The sequence below is a fragment of the Heterodontus francisci genome, chromosome 1 (assembly GCF_036365525.1).
Source record: "Heterodontus francisci isolate sHetFra1 chromosome 1, sHetFra1.hap1, whole genome shotgun sequence".
NCBI lineage: Eukaryota > Metazoa > Chordata > Chondrichthyes > Heterodontiformes > Heterodontidae > Heterodontus > Heterodontus francisci.
The window spans coordinates 243,306,999-243,326,421 of NC_090371.1; the positions used below are offsets into that span (position 1 = coordinate 243,306,999).

The window sequence follows — 19,423 nt, forward strand, 5'->3', positions numbered from 1 at the left end:
ATCAGCAAACTTAGATACATTACTCTCTGTCTCTTCATCTAAGTCATTAATGTAGATGGTAAATAGCTGAGGCCCTTGCACTGATCCTTGTGATACTCCACTATTTACTGCCTGCCAACTTGAAATTGCCCCGTTTATGCCCACTCATTGCATCCTGTCTGTTAATCAATCATGTATCCATGCTAATATATTACTCCCAACTCCATTATGGTTTTGAGTGGCACCTTATCGAATGCCTTTTGGAAATCCAGGTATACATCATCTACTGGTTCCCCTTTATTTACCCTACGAGTTGCATCCTCATCTGTGCTCAACTTTCCCACAATTCCATGTTTGAATCCCTCCAATCAGGTTTATGGTCCTGCCTTAGTTCTGAAACAGCCTTTACCAAAGTCACAAATGATATTCCTTGTGATTGTGACCATGATAACCTATCTCTCCTCATCCTTCTCAACCTATCTTCAGCCTTTGACACAGTTGACCACACCATTCTCCTCCAATGCCTGTCCTCCTTTATCCAGCTGGGTGAAACTGCCCTTGCATGTTCCATTCTTATCTATTAACTCATTGCCAGAGAATCATCTGTGATGGCTTCTCTTCCAACTCCCGCACCTTTACCTCTGGAGTCCACCAAGAATTTATCCTTGGCCCTCTTCTGTTACTTATCTACATGCTACCCCTCAACAATATCATCTGAAAACACACTATGTTCCACACGTACAGTTACTACACACAGCTCTATCTCCTCTCTGGACCCCTCCACTGTCTCTGATTTGCCACACTGCTTGTCTGGTACCCAATATGAGATGAGCAGAAATTTCCTCCATCTTAATATTGTGAAGACTGAAGCCATTGTCCTTGGTTCCTGCCACAAACTCTGTTCTCAGGCCATCATTTTTTCCTGCTAACTATCTGGAGCTGAGCTTGACCGTTCACAACCTTGGAGTTCTGTTCGAGCCTAAGATGAACTTCCAATCCCATATCCGCTCCATCATCAAGACTGCCTCCTTCCACCTCCATAACATCGTTTGATTCCAACCTTCCCTCACCTCATTGTCTGCTGAAATCCTCACCCATGCCTTTGTTACCTTTAGAGTTGGCTAATCCAACGCTCTCCTGGCTGGCCTTCCATTTTCCACCCTGCACAAACTTCTGCTCATCCAAAACACTGCTGTCTGTAGCTCTACTCGCACCAAGTATCATTCGCCCATTACCCCTGTGCTCCTGGATCAACAACACCTCAATTTTAAAATCCTCATTCTTGTTTTCAAATCCCTTCACGGCCTCATCCCTCTTTATCTCTGTTCCCTCCTCCAGCCCTACAAGCCTTTGAGATCTCTGCGTTCGTCCAATTCTGTCCCCTTGCACATCCCAGATTTTAATTGCCCCACCATTGATAACCATGCTTCTGCTGCCTTGGCACTAAGCACTGGAATTCCCTCGCTAAATCTGTCCAACTAGCCAGCTCTCTCTCTCCTCCTTTAAGGTACTCCTCATTGGCCAAGCTTTTGACCACCTGTCTTGATATCGCCTTCTGTGGCTTGGCGTCAAAAATAATTTTATTGATATCGCACTCGTTAAGTGCCTTGGGATGTTTTGCTATGTTAAATGTGCTATATTAATAGAAGTTGCTCTTGTTGTTTCTTGCCTTCTTTCAGGTGCCAGGTTTACTGAGACAGTATAATCACCCTGCAATCTCTTCTGTTCTAACAAAAATAGCCCCAATTTTTCAAATCTTTCTTCATATTTGTATTTTCTTGTAGCAAGCAGCATCAATTGTGCCTTTCCCTCTCTATTGGCTCGACATTCTTCCTATAATGTGGAGCCCAAAACCACACATGGTATGGTTTTGTTAAGGCTTTATTTAGATTCACCATTACATCTTGACTTTTGAATTCTACAGCAGTGAAATTCAGCTTGGCGGGCGCATGAAATGGGTGATAGTGAATCACCAGTCTGTTTTACACTCCACCAATTCACTGTTCCACAGAACTTTTAAGAATAATTTTTGACTTTGGACTTTAGCTCTAATTTTTATAACAATCCACTGTGCAACCATTGCTCTTTTCCCTGCTTCCTTTCCGTAATTTTGTTTTTACAGTTCCAATGTACGCATTATCAGGCTCTCAATAAAAATACACATGGGGGTGTTTTGTTGAAGAACTCACACCCAAAACATTTTTATTTTTAGATGGTGACAGTACCTGCTTTGTATTTCAAGCATTTTTTAAAATTCGTATTTCAGATTTCTTTTTGTCCCTTTTCAATATTCATTGGCGGTTCCTTCCACTCTGATTTATAGAGTGTCTGAAGAAATAGTTGAAACTCCTTACTAATTTCTTAATGGAATGTTCAGGGTTCTTCTTGAAATGACTTGCCAATAAGTTATTGGCATTTTGCACATGGTGATAAAATCTCTGATGAATGCTGAACAGAATCCATGTAACTAATCAGTTAAAAAAATAGTGAGATGGAATTTCATTTATACTAATAATCGTTGGGACATGAGTGAACTCATTAATGAGTTGCCTTTTCCAATTAAACTTTCACCGAAAGGATCAATTATATCTTCTCTCTTTAGTTTGTTTTTAGCTGAGGTATTCCCAGTGATATACTGTATCCCATACTGACACCTTTTCCTGAGAATGTGCTCTAGTTCAGCTTTTATTTTTTGCACAAAGGTAGTACTGAAAAGTATTATTCTGTTGAATTGTCGACAAGTGGTTTGTTATGAGTTGTTGCAGGCTAATGGCAAAGTTGATAGGTCACGATCTGTGATGATAATTTGATCAATTGTGAAGTCAGTTGAGGCACATAGCACATCATAAATCTAGACAGTCGTAGCGGGGAATTTTAAACCCACCTCCACCCTCACGGTGCGTGGGGGAGTGTTAAAGTTTTGTTTTAACTGCAGTGTGCTTGGGGGCGTCCGAGTAACATGCTCTGGAAAGGCGGGTCCGTCATTAGAAGAGATAAATGTGCGTCCGTTCTGATTATTTACTGTTGGCCAGCTGGAATTCTCAGGACTCAGGAAATCTGGCAACTGGAGGGAGGAAGGAACAACCGGACCAAGCAGTTAAGTACTATCTATAGCACCCATGTGGGCTAGGAGAAGCAGAAGTGCTTACCCGCCTCCCCCCCAAGCAAACCTTCATCCGCAATCAGCTGACAACCCCCCCACCCCCAATGTATCTTTGTCCTCCCTTTCTCTTGACTCGCGGTCCAACCCCCACCCTTCACTAAGTCTGTGCTGTTTCCCTGTCCCTCCCCCTCCCTCACGATTAACAGTCCTACACCCCACAATGTTTCCTAGTCCCGTATCCCCAACCCAATTGCTGGTCCTACCACTTCCCTCCCACCAACCCGTGGTGTTTTCCAGTTGCTGGAGGCCTTCTACCACTGGTTTTCCCACCCAGCTGACCAGCTTCTCAATCTGGCCATCTACCAGCCAGAAATGGACAAAGAAATTACACTGAGGTCCTGCTGTTAAATTCAGCAGGACCTCCATGTTCCTGATATTTCTGCGTTTCCCCCACACCACCACGATCCCCTGCTCCCTCTCCATCTTCCCATAAATATCGAGGCCATGATGGAGATAGGCAACCCAGAGACTAGTAAATGTGAAACACATATTAACATGAATCTCAGAAGCTAGTGATGAGTAAATATGAAATAGCGATGTTATATATACCATGCCATAAAGAGTGCAATGTGTAATCTCTGACAGTAATTGTGTGGCCATGATTTTTTTTTTAATTCATTCATGGGATATGAGCATTGCTGGTAAGGCCAGCATTTGTTGCCCATCCTTAATTGCCATTGATGATGGTGAGCCCTCTTCTGAAACTGCTGCAGTCCATATGGTGGACTTAGGAAGTGAGTTCCAGGATTTTGACCCAGCGACAGTGAAGGTCCAGCAATATAGTTCATTGTCAGTACAGTGTTTGGCTTGCAGGGGATCTTGCAGCGGATGGTGTTTCCATGCGCCTGCTGCCCTTGTCCTTTTAGGTGGTGGAGGTCGCAGGTTTGGAAGGTGCCTTCGAAGGAGGCTTGGCAGGTTGCTGCAGTACATCTTGTAACTGGTACACACTACTGCCACTGTGCGCTGGTGATGGATGGAGCAAGTGTTTAAGGTTGTGGATGGGGTGCCAATCAAGCAGGTTGCTTTGTCTGGATGGTGTCAAGCTTCTTGAATGTTGTTCGAGCTGCACTCATCCAGGCAAGTGGAAGGTATTCAACCACACTCCTGTCCTTTAAGACTTTGTAACCACCGTATTTATATGGTTGATCCAGTTAAGTTTCTGGTCAATGGTAACCCCCGGGATGTTGATGGTGGGGGAATTCAACAATGGTAATGCTGTTGAACATCATGAGGAGATGGTTAGAGTCTCTTCTGTTGGAGATGATCATTGCCTGACACTTGTGTGCGGAAAATGTTACTTGCCTAAATGTTGTCCAGGTCTTGCTGCATGTGGCCATGGACTGCTTCAGTATCTGAGGAGTCGCGAATGGTACTGAACACTGTGCAATCATCAGTGAACATCCCCACTTCTGACCTTATGATGGAGGGAAGGTCATGATGAAGATGATTGTGCCTAGGATACTACCCTGAGGAACTCCGATGTCTGATTGGACTCCAACAACTACAACCGTCTTCCTTTGTGCTAGGTATGATTCCAAACAGTGGAGTGTTTTCCCCGATTCCAACTGACTTCAATTTTGCCAGGGCTCCTTGGTCAAATGTTGCCTGATGTTAAGGACAGTTACTCTCACCTCACCTCTTGAATTCAGCTCTTTGGTCCATGGTTGGACCAAGGATGTAATGAGGTTTGAAGCCAAGTGGCCCTGCTAAAACCCAAACTGAGCATTCATGACCAGGTTAGTGCTCAGTGAGTGCCACTGGACAGCACTATCAACGACACCTTCCATCATTTTATTGTTGATTGGGAGTAGTCTGATGGAGTGGTAATTGTCCAGACTAAATTTGTCCTGCTTTTTGTGAACACGGCAATTTTCCATTGTCGGGGAGATGCCAAAAACAAAACCAGCCTGGGCTGTCACTGCCCCATCCCCACGTGGCGATCGGACGCTCCCTTTTTTATTTATCAGATACTGGCTTAGCTGCTTGATATTGCTGTGGTTTTTTTGGTAGCACCCTCGCCTGTGAGTTAGAAAGTTCTGACTTCAAGTCCCATTCCATGACTTGAGCACAAAAATCAAGGCTGACATTCCAGTGCACTACTGAGGGAGTGCTGCATTACTGGAGGTGCTGTCCTTTCGGTTAAGATGTGAAACTAAAGCCACTGCCCTCTCGGGTGGATGTAAAAGTTCCCATTGCACTATTTCAAAGAAGTGTGGGGAAGCTATCCCCAATGTCCTTGTTGATATTTATCCCCCAATCAATATCACAAAAGCAGCCAATCTAGTCTTTATCACATTGCTCTTTGTGGGAGATTGCTGTGCACAAATTGGCTGCTACGTTTCCTACATTACAACTGGGATTACACTTCAAAAAAAAAAGTTCTTCATTGGCAGTTAAGTGCTTTGAGACATTTGATAGTTGTGAAAGGCAAGTCTTTCTTTTGTTTTCATTTTGATATTGCAGCAGCCGGCAGCCAGTGGGAAGTCTCAACCACTTGATCTCGGCCAAAGGCTGCCTACAAAATGGGCCAAGCCTCACGCTGCGAATACTGGCTGCCTGAAGTCTGCTCAGAGGGATAATCCATCCCGTTCTTGTGATAATCCTTGTTACCTATTCCTGCAAAGAATCAAAAAATGATGGAAAGATCTGTCACTCCCTCCCCAATTGTGCAGTAGCCTTTTAGATTCCACAGCATCAAGTTGGTCCTGCTTCATAACAGTAGCTGTTATTGTTTAGTTTCTATCAATAGTGGACTTTAGATATAACAACAACAATTTGTATTTTATATAGCACCGATAACATAATAAAACATCCAAAGCGGTTTCACAGGGTCATTATAGAACAAAATATGACCGAGATACATTTGATGATATTAGGGCAGATGGCCAAAATCTTGGTTAAGGAAGTAGGTTTTAAGGAGCATCTTAAAAGAAGGTAGAGAGATGGAGAGAGGCAATATCCAGACCTTACAACCTAGGCAGCTGAAGGCACAGCCACCAGTGGTGGAGTGATTAAAATTAGGGGTGCTAAAGAGGCCAGATTTAGAGGAGCGTAAATATCTTGGAAGGTTGTGGGGCTGGAGGAGATTACAGAGATATGGAGGGGTGAGGCCATGAAGGGACCTGAAAACAAGGATGAGAATTTTAAATTTGAGGTGTTGCATGACTGAAAGCCAGTGTAGGTCACAAAGGGTGAACAAGATTTGTTGCAAGCTAGGACACGGGCAGCAGATATTTGGGTGACCTCAAGGATAGAGCATGAGAGGCAGGCCATGAATGCATTGGAGTGGTCAAGTCTAGAGGTAACAAAGGAATGGATGAGGGTTTTGGGGCAGAAGAACTAAAGCAGGAGTGGAGTTGGGGGATATTACTGAGCTGCAATAGGCAGGCTGAGTGATGGTGTGGATATATGGTTGGAAGCTCATTTCGGGGTCTAATGTGACACCAAGGTTGCAAGCAGTCTGGTTCCACTGCAAACAGATGCCACGGATAGCTCAGTGGCTAGAGAAACATAGTAACATAGAAAAATTCACAGCACAGAAGGATGCCATTTGGCCCATGATGTCCATGCCACCTGAAGAGAGTTATCCATTCTAATCCTACCTTCCAGCCCTGGTCTGTAGCCCTTTAGTAGCTCTTTTGGTAGCACCCTCACCTTTGAGTTAGACAGTTCTGACTTTAAGTCCCACTCTATGACTTGAGCACAAAAATCAAGGCTGACATTCCAGTGCACTAGAGGGAGTGCTGCACTACTGGAGGTGCTGTCCCTTTGGATAAGACGTGAAACCAAAGCCCCTGCCCTCTCAGATGGATGTAAAAGTTCCCATTGCACTATTTCAAAGAAATGCGGGGAAGTTAACCCGTGTCCTTGTTGATGTAAATATATCAATAACACAAAAACAGCAATCACCCCTGATCAAGTGCTATCCATGTGTTTTTTAAACACAAGGACGATTTCTGCTTCTACCACCCTTTAAGGCAGTGAGTTCCAGACCACCACCACCCCCCACCCCCATCCTCTGGGTGAATAAATTACTCCTTAACTACCTTATCATCCTTTTTCCAATTATCATAAATCTATGCCCACTGGTTATTGACCTCTCCACTAATGGAAATAGGTCCTTCCTGTCCATTCTGTCTAGGTCCCTCATAATTTTATACGCCTCAATTAAATCTCCCCTCAGCATCTTCCATTCCAAAGAAAACAACCCTATCTATCTAATCTTTCCTTTCAGCTCAAATTCTCCATCTCTGACAACATCCTCATTAATTACCCTCTCAAAGGTATTCACATCTTTCCAGTAATGCCTTGACGAGATCTCTATGTAGCACTCTAGCTGCAGTCTAATTAGTGGTTTATACAATTCTAACATAACCTCTCTGTTCTTGTATTCTATGCCTCGGCCAATAAGGAAAGTATCACGTATGCCTTCTTAACCACCTTTATCCACCTGTCCCGCTACCTCCAGGAATTTGTGGACATGCACTCCAAGGTCCCCCAGTTTCTCTACACTTCTCACTATTCTTCCACTTATTGTGTATTCCCTTGCCTTGTTTACCCTCCCCAAATGCATTACCCTCACTTCTCAGGATTGAATTCCATTTAACTGGACTAGTCATATGCTACAAGAGCAGGTCAGATGCTGGGAATTCTGACTTCCTAAAGCCTGTCCACCATCTACACGGCACAAGTGATAGAATACTCTCCACTTTCCTGGATGAGTGCAGGTCCAACAACACTCAACAAGCTCAACACCACCCAGGACAAAGCAGCCCACTTGATCAGTGCCCCATCCACCACCTTAAACATTCACTCCCTCCACCACTGACACACAGTGGCTGCAGTGTGTACCATCTACAAGATGCATTGCAGCAACTCGCTAAGCCTCCTTCGACAGAACCTTACAAATCCACGACCTCTACCATCTAGAAGGACAAGGGCAGCAGATGTATGGTAACACCAACGCCTGCAAGTTACCCTCCAAGCCACACATCATCCTGACTTGGAACTACATCACCATTCTTTCACTGTCACTGGGTCAAAAACCTGGAACTCCCTTCCTAACAGCACAGTGGGTGTACCTATACCACATGGGCCGCAGCGGTTCAAAAAGGCCATCACCACCTTCTCAAGGGCAATTAAGGATGGGCAACAAATGCTGGCATTGCCAGCGATGTTCACAACCCATGAAAGAATAAAAAATAATTTGCACTTTTCTGCCCATCTGACCAGTCAATTGATATTTTCTGCAGTCTAGTGCTTTCTTCCTCCCCATCAACCATACAACCAATTTTTGTATCATCTGTGAACTTCTTAATCATACCCCCTATATTTAAGTCTAAATCATTGATATATATACCACAAACAGTAAGGCACCCAGAACTGAGCCCTGCGGAACCCAACTGGAAACAGCATTCTAGTCATAAAAACACGTGTTAACCTTTGCTTCCTGCCACTGAGCCAATTTTGGATCCAATGTGCCATTTTCCCTTGGATCTCAAGAGCTTAAATTTACTGACCAGTCTGCCATGTGGAACCTGTCAAAAGCCTTGCTAAAATCCATGTAGACGAAATCAAATGTGCTACCCTCATCGATCCTCCTTGTTACCTCCTCAAAATATTCAATCAAGTTATGTAGACACGACCTTCCCTTAACAAATCTCTGTTGATAGGCTCAGATTAATCTGAGCCTTTATATAATCTGAGCCTTTATAAATGACGATTAATATATCCTGTAAGAATTTTTTCCAATAATTTGCCCACCACTGAGATTAGACTGACTGGCTTGTAATTATTCTGGTCCTTCCTTCCTCCCTTTGAAAACAACTGAAACAACATTAGCAGTCTTCCGGCACCATGCCTGTAGCCAGAGAGGATTGGAAAATGATGGACAGTGCCTTTGCTTTTTCTTCCCAGCGGCCTGGGATACATTTCATTCGGGTCTAGTGATTTATCCACCTACAAGGTTGCTAAACACCTTAAAAGTTTTAAATATTGGATGGGATAAACATAGTGAGGGAGGAAATACTAAGGTGTTTCTTAACTACAATATCTGCTTTGTCCCCCTCTTTTGTGAAGACAGACGCAAAGTATTTATGAAGAACTATGTTCACGTCTTGTGCATCCACCAACAAGTTACCTTTTTTGGCCACTAATTGGCCTACTCTTTCTTTAGTTATCCCTGTTGCTCTTTATGTATTTATTAAGCATCTTTGGGTTTTCCTTGATTTTACTTGCCATTATATTTTCATGCCCTCTTTGCTTTCCTAATTTCCTTTTTTCATTTCACCCCTGCACTTGCTAGACTTGGCTTTCAGCAGTTTGAGTTTTTGGCATCAGACCTAAGTTTCCTTATTTGCCTTATCCTATACTGTATGCTCTTTGAAATTCAGTGGGTCTAGATTTCAGAATCCCAGCCTTTTTCTTTGTAGGAATGTATTTGTTCTGAACCCTGTGTATCTCCACCTTTAATGCCTCCAACTGCTCTGACATTGATTTTCCTTCAAGTAGCTGTGTCCAGTCTGCTTTTGCCAAATCACATCTCAGCTTAGTAAAATTGACCTTTCCCCAATTTAAAACACTTACTCTTGGACTACCTTTATCCTTTTCTATAACTACTCTAAATCTAACAGAATTATGATCATTACCACTAAAATTCTCTCCCACTCATAACCCCTTTTACCTGCTCAGATTTAATCCCTAAAACTAAGCCCCTTCTCTTATTGGGCTTGCTACATGCTGGCTAAAAAAGTTCTCCTGAATGCATTTTAAGAAGTTTGTGCCCTCAAGACCTCTCACACTGATTTTATTCCAGTTAATATTAAGTTAGTTGAAATCCCCTATTACTGCCTTATTGTTTCCTTTTATTCATTCCTGGATGTGTGCATCATTGGCTATGCCAGCATTTATTGCCCATCCCTAATTGCCCTTGAGAAGGTGGTGGTGAGCTGCCTTCTTGAACCGCTGCAGTCCATGTGAGGTAGGTACACCTACAATGCTGTTGGGAAGGGAGTTCCAGGATTTTGACCCAGTGACAGTGAAGGAATGGCAATATAGTTCCAAATCAGGATGGTGTGTGACTTGGAGGGAAACTTGCAGCTGGTGGTGTTCCTTTGCGACTGTTGCCCTTGTCCTTCTCGGTGGTCGAGGTCGCAGGTTTGGAAGGTGCTGTCTAAGGAGCCTTGGTGCGTTGCTGCAATTCATCTTGTAGATGGTACACATTGCTGCCACTGTGCGTCGGTGGTGGAAGGAGTGAATGTATGTGAATGGAGTGCTAATCAAGCAGGGCTGCTTTATCCTGGATGGTGTCGAGCTTCTTGACATTTTGTTGGAACTGCACCCATCCAGGCAACTGGATCACACTCCTGACTTGTGCCTTATAGATGGTGGACAGGCTTTGGGGGGTTAGGAGGTGAATTACTCACCACATGATTCCTAGCCTCTGACCAGCTCTTGTAACCATGGTATTTATATGGCTACTCCAGTTCAGCTTCTGGTCAATGGTAACCTGCAGGATGTTAATAGTGGGGGATTCAGCAATCGTAATGCCATTGATTGTCAATGGAAGATGGTTAGATTCTCTCTTGTTGACGATGGTCATTGCCTGGCACTTGTGTGGCATGAATGTTACTTGCCACTTATCAGCCCAAGCCTGGATAGTGTCCAGGTCATGCTGCATTTCTACACGGACTGCTTCAGTACCTGAGTCGTCGCAAGTGTGCTGAACGTTGTACAATCATCAGCGAACATCCCCACCTCTGACCTTATGATTGAAGGAATGTCATTGATGAAGTAGCTGAAGATGGTTGGGCCTAGGACACTACCCTGAGGAACTCTGCAGTGATGACCTGGAGCTGAGATGATTGACCTCCAACAACCACAACCATCTTCCTTTGCGCTAGGTATGACACCAACCAGTGGAGAGTTTTCCCCAATTCCTATTGATTCCAGTTTTGCTAGGGCTCCTTGATGCCATACTTGGTCAGATGCTGGTCAAATGTCAAGGGCAGTCACTCTCACCTCACCTCTTGAGTTCAGCTTTTTGTCCATGTTTGAACCAAGGCTGTAATGAAGTCTGGAGCTGATTGGCCCTGGCAGAACCCAAACTGAGCGTCACTGAGCAGGACCTATAAATCATCTGATGGAATAAAGGTTATAATCCTTGTTCAACTGATTACTATTTGCTTTATAGTTATTTACTGCAAAGCACCAGTGACACACCAAATAACATACTTCAATTATTTCCAACCACCACAATAATTAGTTTTATATGGTCTGTAGTTCAAAGTCTCCTGGGAGACTCATCCTTTTGGAGACTAGACCTGCCTGCTCGTACTATTCAATCCTGACTGGCAATCCTATTATTACTGTTAGCATATTTCCAACTGTCTCTCTCTTCATACCTTAGAGCAGACCCTCGACAGAACTTATAGTGTTGGTGGATGTGCAAAACTGGCAATATCAGATCGGTGGCTCGTTATATACCTTTCCCGATTTTTCTTTACATTTTTACACTTCGCACCCCCCACCACCCCCCCCCCCCCATTGAAGTTGAAAGTTCTGCCCCTTTTAATTGTGTTCTTTCTTGTATCTGATATGCTACGTCCTTTCTACCACAATTGGCATTCATTCCATTTTTGAAGTCTGTCTTCCTGAAGAGTAGATTCTGCTCATGCCATTGAGTTAGGGTATGAAGAGAGTCTTCAGGTGAAATTCAACTTTGGTGGGATGAGAAACAGGTGCTAAGGGACTGGCTGTCTGTTATACATCCTACACAGTTTCCATTCCATTGTGATTCATTTAATCTTTAATCGCTGGACAAAAGAAAGGTGATAAAGAATTGGGTGCCTGGATTTCTTTTCCATTGAAGTCAATGGAAATAGTCCACCTTTTGCCCAGAGATAAAAATTCGTCACCTCAGAAAAGCTGTATTAGTCTTGGATGGGGCACAGTGCAGATTCACCAGAATTATACCAGAACTTAAAGGGTTAAAATATGAGGGAGGGCAGGTTTCAAAAACTTGGTTTGTATTCCCTGAAGGTGTTTAAACTGATAAAATGGATCGATAGGGTAGATACAAAAAGATTTCCTCTGCTGGGGAAACAAGGAGGCATAACCTTAAAATTAGAGCCAAGCCACTCGAATGAAATCAGGAAGCACGACTTCACACAAAAAGGATAGTAGAAAGCTGGATCTCTCTCCCACAAAAGGCTGTGGATTCTAGGTCAACTGAAACTTCAAGACTGAGATCAATAGGTTTTTTTGGGTATGACAGAACATGGAGCAAAGGCAGATAAATGGAATTGACGTACAAATCAGCCATGACAAGGGTATGAATGATCTACTCCTGTTTCTGGTTCCCATGAACTCCCATTGAATTCAATCAGCAACATTGGTTAAACATTTCAAATGAAAAGGAATCCAGGCAGGGTGTATATCAGCAACTGATCTGCTAGTGCCCATTTTCTGCACCCCCTAAGTTAAATATCATTCTGTTGGACTCCACTCAGCTTAGTAGGACTTGTATGCACATGTCCAAAATACTTTATCTGTTTTGCAAATCTATTTAGTATTCCTCCTTTAGACCACTCAGAGGATCAAGATGCCATAATTAAATCTGAGCAATTTAAAATGAGTCTCAGTAACTCCCTATTATTCTATTTACAATATCGTATTCTATAAGTCCTCTCTATCTCAATATTTTCAGCAAGGTATGTTATCCCAACTAATGTCGATAGACTATGGTCTGCTGTAGATCCTATCTAATTTAGATGTCATATTCCGTTAAACTCTTCTATTCCTCAGTCTCATGATGCAAAGGTTATTTTGACATGATTTTCAAGATTCCCCTGTCTCCATGTCAACACCAAAATTCTTTCTAGTTCCACCATTTCTTTAGTATTGTCACTCAATAAATTGTCTGATGAACTTAGTCATATCTCCAGTTTCTCCAACTGTTTATTTCATCCTGAAGTCTGTTTAGCTTGTCTGTCGTTTCCAGTGCTTTCAGACGAGCAGGAGTTTTTACACGTAGAAGGCACAGCTTAACAACAAAATTACTTTTCCCCATCTCCCATTCAGGTTAATATCTTTCCTTTTCTTTTAACCCACCTTGTCTTTTTTGATTTATAGCATTTTTTTTTCTTTGTTCTAATTATTTGAAGCTTCTGAAAGGGTAGATTTCAGACTTTTTTAGGGTTTAACAGCATGCTGCTATTTCCAATAGTGAACTCCGAAGCTATCCCAGAATCTCAATGCCCTTCATGACCCATTGCTAATTTCAGCACCAATATCAAATACTACCAGCTTGTGCTTCACTTTTTCAGTCTATTTGTTGGTTACTATTTTAGTATGCTGCATGGAGTTTACTTGACTGGGTCCTGGGGGGGCCACAAAAGAGATTATTTGTCTGTCAGCTGACTTCCTATTTTGACATGTTTTTACTTCTCTGGAGTTCTCAATGACTCAACCAGTGTTCAGATTTTGGGCTTTGGATTAGCCAGAAAATGGTTTTTGGGTTCAGTTCTCAAATAACTAAAGCTCATCTTTTGTTGGAATTTCCATCTCCAAACTGAATCAGAATAACCACAAGAAGAAAGAGTACAAATAAGAACATGGCTTAAAGCAGTTCATAAAAGCATCAAAAAATTGAGAACAGGTTCAAAATAAATAACATTAAAAATTAATATAAAAATGAGAGTAAGGAGTGATGAAGGATGAAAAAGAGGGAAAGCAGGCTAGAAGTTTGAAGTTAAAGTCTTTACTTTGCAGCATTAGTACCACAATAATAAAGCTATTCCCTGATACTTAAATAGCTTTACTGCTGCAATAGTATGCTGCAATGATGCTGACACTACCACTCGCTGGGGTAGATGTTGACATCAATAGAAATAAAAATCAGGAGCGATATAAAACAAGCTGCCAATTCACTATCAATTGTTTTACACTATCGCACAAAGTCCAAAATCTACCCCACTGTGAGCAGTATTACACAACCAAAAGACCACATCTAGATTGTGTGCTGTGCATCTGTCTGGGACGCAATAAGATCAAATACAAAGGAGTACTGTGCATGAGTGCTTGGACTATGTTTAGAGATCTGTTCCCCATGCTACTCATTTTCAATGTTGTGAAAGTGCAGGGTGGGAGCAGTCTGCTCATAACAGTAATAATGTTCCATACAAAGTTTACTGCAAATTACTACACATTATATTCATAGTATACAGAGCTTTGGCATAGTAGATTGTCATAATGAATGAGCTTTACTGAGTGGCTGGGCTATGAAGGATCACAGAGATAGAATCTAGGTTCTGACAGTGATGCTGATGTGTACTGTTGGTACCTGTTGGGGTTTGGTTGCATCTTTGGTAGTTACACTGTCTGGGCAGGTGTGACTTAACTACTGCTGCTGCTGAGTTGCTAATCTGGAATCTGATAGTATGTATGTATTTATTTATTTAGAGATACAGCACTGAAACAGGCCCTTTGGCCCACCGAGTCTGTGATGCCCATCAACCACCCATTTATATTATTCCTACATTCATCCCAATACCCTCTCACACCCCCACCTTCCCTCAATTCCCTTACCACCTACCTATACTAGGGTAAATTGGCCATTATAAATTGTCCCATCAACCTGCAAGTCTTTGGCTGTGGGAGAAAACCGGAGCACCTGACGAAATCCCACACGGTCACAGGGAGAACTTGCAAACTCCGCACAGGCAGTACCCAGAATTGAACCCGGGTCGCTGGAGCTGTGAGGCTGCGGTGCTAACCATTGCGCCACTGAAGAGGGCAGATTTCAAAGAATTTCTCCTGGTTTAGACTCCAGTTGTACATGATTTTCTTAGCTTGGGCCGTTTAAATTTTTTTTTAAGTTCCCGGGGGGTAGGGGGGGTGTGAGCAATGATCACATGGCCACTTTTCAAATGCAGCTTGGCATTGGGCTTGAGTTATACTGCAGTGAGTTGGCCTCCTTGTGGGGCATTCTGGCACTGAATGGTTTCCATATGCAGCTATGTTTAGATCAGGACATGACGTCCCAGTTATGCAGTCATTTTCATGTTGATTTATACACAAAATGACTTTACATTAACAATGTCAGTATATGACAGACTGTTTGTTTCAGCATCACAATGCATGGGATGAAAGATCAGAAAAACTGCTCAAGGGAGACTATAATCTTCCAAGACCTAATGGCAGTCTAAGAGTTAATTATCTCAATATTTGTGTTCTATGATTTAATCTATGCAGCTTTTATAAAATTAAAGAAAATATATCTGTTAAATCTGATCTCATAAAACATACCTTAAATTCTTTTTCAATATTTGCCAACTTGGCTAGTTCGTTACTAAGTTCCAGTGCAGTATGTACTGGATCCTCACTAGACAAAGACAAATAGGCAGGGCTTGCTAATCCTTTGTATGCATTGATCCTGGATCTGGAGTGACTAAACGAATCATGCTTTTGTTTCTCTACACATTCATTGCATTTACAGAAATAGTCGTGAGGTTTCTCAATCCGTGCTCCTTTCATCAACAGCATGTGCACCACTTCATACTTCTGACAGTGGGCAGCCAGAATGATTGGGGTGATATCTGGAGAAAATCTGGTGCCATCTTCATCATAGGCATAAAAATCATCATCCTGCATTTCCTGCTCACATGGGCTAAGGGTCAGACGATTACTGGGCTCAAATCCAGAGTGATTCAAAATTGCTTCCACAATTCGTATATACCCCTTACTGATAGCAAGTAATAGGGCATCTCCAATTCGAGCCAGGTTATCCCTCTTCAAAAGGAGCTCAGTTACTTCCAAATGTTCATTTCCAACTGCAAGCTGAAGGGCATTCTGGCCCATATAATCAACACAATTAACATTCAGTGATTTGCTCTCCTCCAGCATTCTACGAACAACAGGTATGTTCCCATATTCAGCTGCATCCAAAAAACGTTCCTCTTCTGGACTTAGGCTTGTGCCCCTGTCATTGAACATGAATGCTGGACCACGGATGGCCTGTCTCCTTCCCTTCTCCCGTAGCACTGTCATTCTCCGCTGCATTACAGATGGGTTACTTACACTTTGCCTAAGAGAGAAAGAGCACAGTAAACTAAGGTAATATGTGAAACATTTCTGCAGTCATCGTTGCTAAATTCAGAGCTGCTGAATATTTGCCTTTCTATTGAAAACAATTTATATTAGTTTTCAACTTTTCCCAAGACCACCAACATAAGCCTACTTTTGTTGGTATGCTGGTAGTGATTATGGTTTTCTTATGCTGTTAACTTTAATGAAATCAAAAGAAATTATCTTTGTTATAAGAGTAGAGAGGGAGAAGTTTAATCCACTGACAGGTGGGTCAGTAACTAGTGAACTCAGATTGAGGATAATTGACAAAACAAAGAGAAGAAGAATTGTTTTCACAGTGAGGTTTTATGATCTGGAATGCACCATCTGAAAGGCTGGTAGAAGCAGATTCAATAATAACTTCCAAAAGGGAATTGGATGTACACTTAAAAGTAAAAACAAATGCAGTGTTATTGGGAAACAACAGGGGAGGGGGATTAATTAAATAGCTCTTTTATACAGCCAACACAGGATGTATGTTCTGTATGATTCAACAGTTCTGGAGTTGGTGATTTCTTCCAGTCAACTAAAAACAACTTGCATTTATATAGCTTAGCAAAACATACCAAGGCACTTCATAGGAGAAGAGGAGCTCGTCTAGCACTCTAATGCTCCAGATTGGGAAAATATATATGAGCTGTTTAATTTACCAATTAAATAAGGGCCTTTCATTTGGCAATAGTCTAAAGGTAATTAAAATTAGTGTAGGGCAGCTTCAGTTATAATTAAATCAGACTGTTTTATTGTTCTGGTAGCTAGATATGTTGCATCTAAATAAATAATGGCCTAACATGTTAAGTTTGCTATGTTGTCTATGCTGAAATGACTTACTACTTTGCATCACGTGGCAATACAAAATACAGCAGCCTTTCAGAAAACTGCTAATAATGGATTAAGTCTAAGCAATGCTGACAAGGTAAGCAAACCATCTCTAATTTTGCAGTCACTCATTAAGACACAGGGGCTTAGAAATTTGGGCACAGTGATCCCTCCACTGTGCTTGAATAGTGAGGCCCAATTGTCATGGTCCTGGAGTTTTTTTGGGGGAATATGCGGTTTGCCTTTAAAGCTTGCAAAGGATCAGTATTGCTTTAAGAACCAGCAAGCCTCAGGAGTTATAGGACGGTGCATTTTCGTTACCTTGGAAACAGCCACTGGGAGTGAGTATCAAACGATACATTTGTTATAATTCAATTTTGAACTGGCTTTTTAGTTGAAGACTGATTATTCTAACAGAACACCGACACAGAGGACTGTGGTGTTTAGCACCTGAAAAAAGAGCTCTCAGCCATTTAAACTGAAGGAATAGGATTTTTGTCTGTTTAATTATTATATCTCAAAATTCTAAAAAAGTCAAGCCTAAACAGAGATCTCTAGTAACTTAAACTGAAGGAAGGGAAGTTAGACTGACAATCTTTTATCCCTCAAAAACTCAAGTCAGATTGATTCTATTGTCAGTGTTCGCAAGTTGTTAATTGTTGAAATCCATCGCGGAAGAAGGAAAGCATCACCTACTGCTGGAGTTGGACTACAGACTGTGCGACTGTGGAAGAACCTTTTTTTCCACATTGGACGGCTGTAAGGACTTTAAGAAACATCTGTGAGGACTTCAAGCAACATTGGACTGTAAATTTGCAAGGACTCTAATTTTTTCTATTTTAAATGTTGTTTATATCTTCTTGGTGTTTAAGAATTTAGTTCTTCGAATTAAAGAGTTAATTTATTGATTTAAAGACACCTGGTTTGATTAGCCTCATTCGGGAGTTAATAGATGGTACAATTTGTCTGGGTCCGTCTTTAATTTGGAAAGTTTTAAATGATATGTTAGGCGATCTGTGGAGCAACGGGATTGAATTATCAGTGTGTTTCTCCTACCACAATCAGAAGCATATATTTTGATTTGAGGGCTTTGACTGGAGCGGTCAGTCATAACACAATTCACACCCAAAATTGGGAATCGGACCTTATCACCAGCCAGCTGACGCACTGCAGACACAAACAGACAGCTTGGTAAAGTGGAATGGAAAATCGGACTGCTGCAGTGCCAACACTGGCCTTCAGGTAAGTAGGAATGCTTGTAATCTGGAAGGGGGTTGATTGGATCAAGAGGTAACAGTTGCTTGGGAGTGGTGGTAGCCAGGGAATGGGAAGGGGTAGCCAGCAGTGGCCTATGCTCTTTTAATGCGGGATCAGGAGGAGCACTCTTGCTCCGAGCTCCCGACTCCACACTCAGTTCAGTATATTTTAAAATCCTATCTTGCTGGTTGCAGCCTAGAAGACAGTTCCTTCAAGGACCATCTATTAGGCTGCATGTAGATGTGGTGTTCCTGAGTAGAATGGGTGCCACCTGCCTCAGGGCAGTCCAATCTGCAGAGGGGGCTGTAATCAAGTGTTGGGCCCTTCATGTAACGGGCCTAAACCCTCTTTAAGGTGTGGGAAATGCTCGCCAATTATTTGAGCTTTACCAATATGGTGGACTGCAAAGTTCCAGTTCATAATGAGTGTGCAATTTGTGTCCTTTTATATCTGAAGCTTGGGGCGCCATTTGGCACCTGAATGGATGCTGTGCAGCTAAATTTCTAGGCCAAGATCTTTGCAGTATCTATTCTGGTCTTGAGACCCCTTTATTTCTAATACTATTTTGTGACATTTTTCAGCAATAACACTATTTTTCTACAATTTTTGAGCCTGGTAGGTATTCTTTTTCATTCTAAATAATTAGATATGTTCTGGTTCAGATAATGGCCCTTAATTCACTGCAACATTGGCACCAAATGGCCTAAGTTAGACTGTTGTGCTTCTTGATCCTGCAGTGGCAAACAAAAACCACAATTTGCTGGAAAAATAATTACAATACACAAGGCAACACTGCAGCAGATCAGGAGTGGATAATTAAGAATTCATTTTGCTTGCTGATTTCCTCAGGAATATCAACCTAATTTATTTATATCCAGCAGCAGATTACTGAAATGTATAAACAGGAATAAATTTAGAATTATCTAAGCTGGCAAAATTAACACTGACAAAATATGAGCTGTATCTTCATAGGGAAGTATTACAAGTATAATTTTGGTTTGGATTTATACATGTAATTAGCAACTGAGTATAATGTTGAAGCTTAGGCAGCAGAATTCGTTTTTTTATGCGCTTTTTTTT

At 42.0% G+C, this 19,423-nt stretch overlaps 1 protein-coding gene across 1 annotated transcript in view; it reads right to left on the reverse strand.

Annotated features, from left to right (window-relative positions):
• Positions 1-16,201, reverse strand: part of LOC137371896 (short transient receptor potential channel 3-like) — a 148,722-nt gene extending 132,521 nt beyond the window's left edge. The window contains exon 1 of the mRNA XM_068034941.1: positions 15,449-16,201. Within this exon, the coding sequence (XP_067891042.1) occupies positions 15,449-16,201 (753 nt within the window). The remainder of the gene's footprint in view (positions 1-15,448) is intronic.
• Between the last annotated feature and the right edge of the window lie 3,222 nt (positions 16,202-19,423).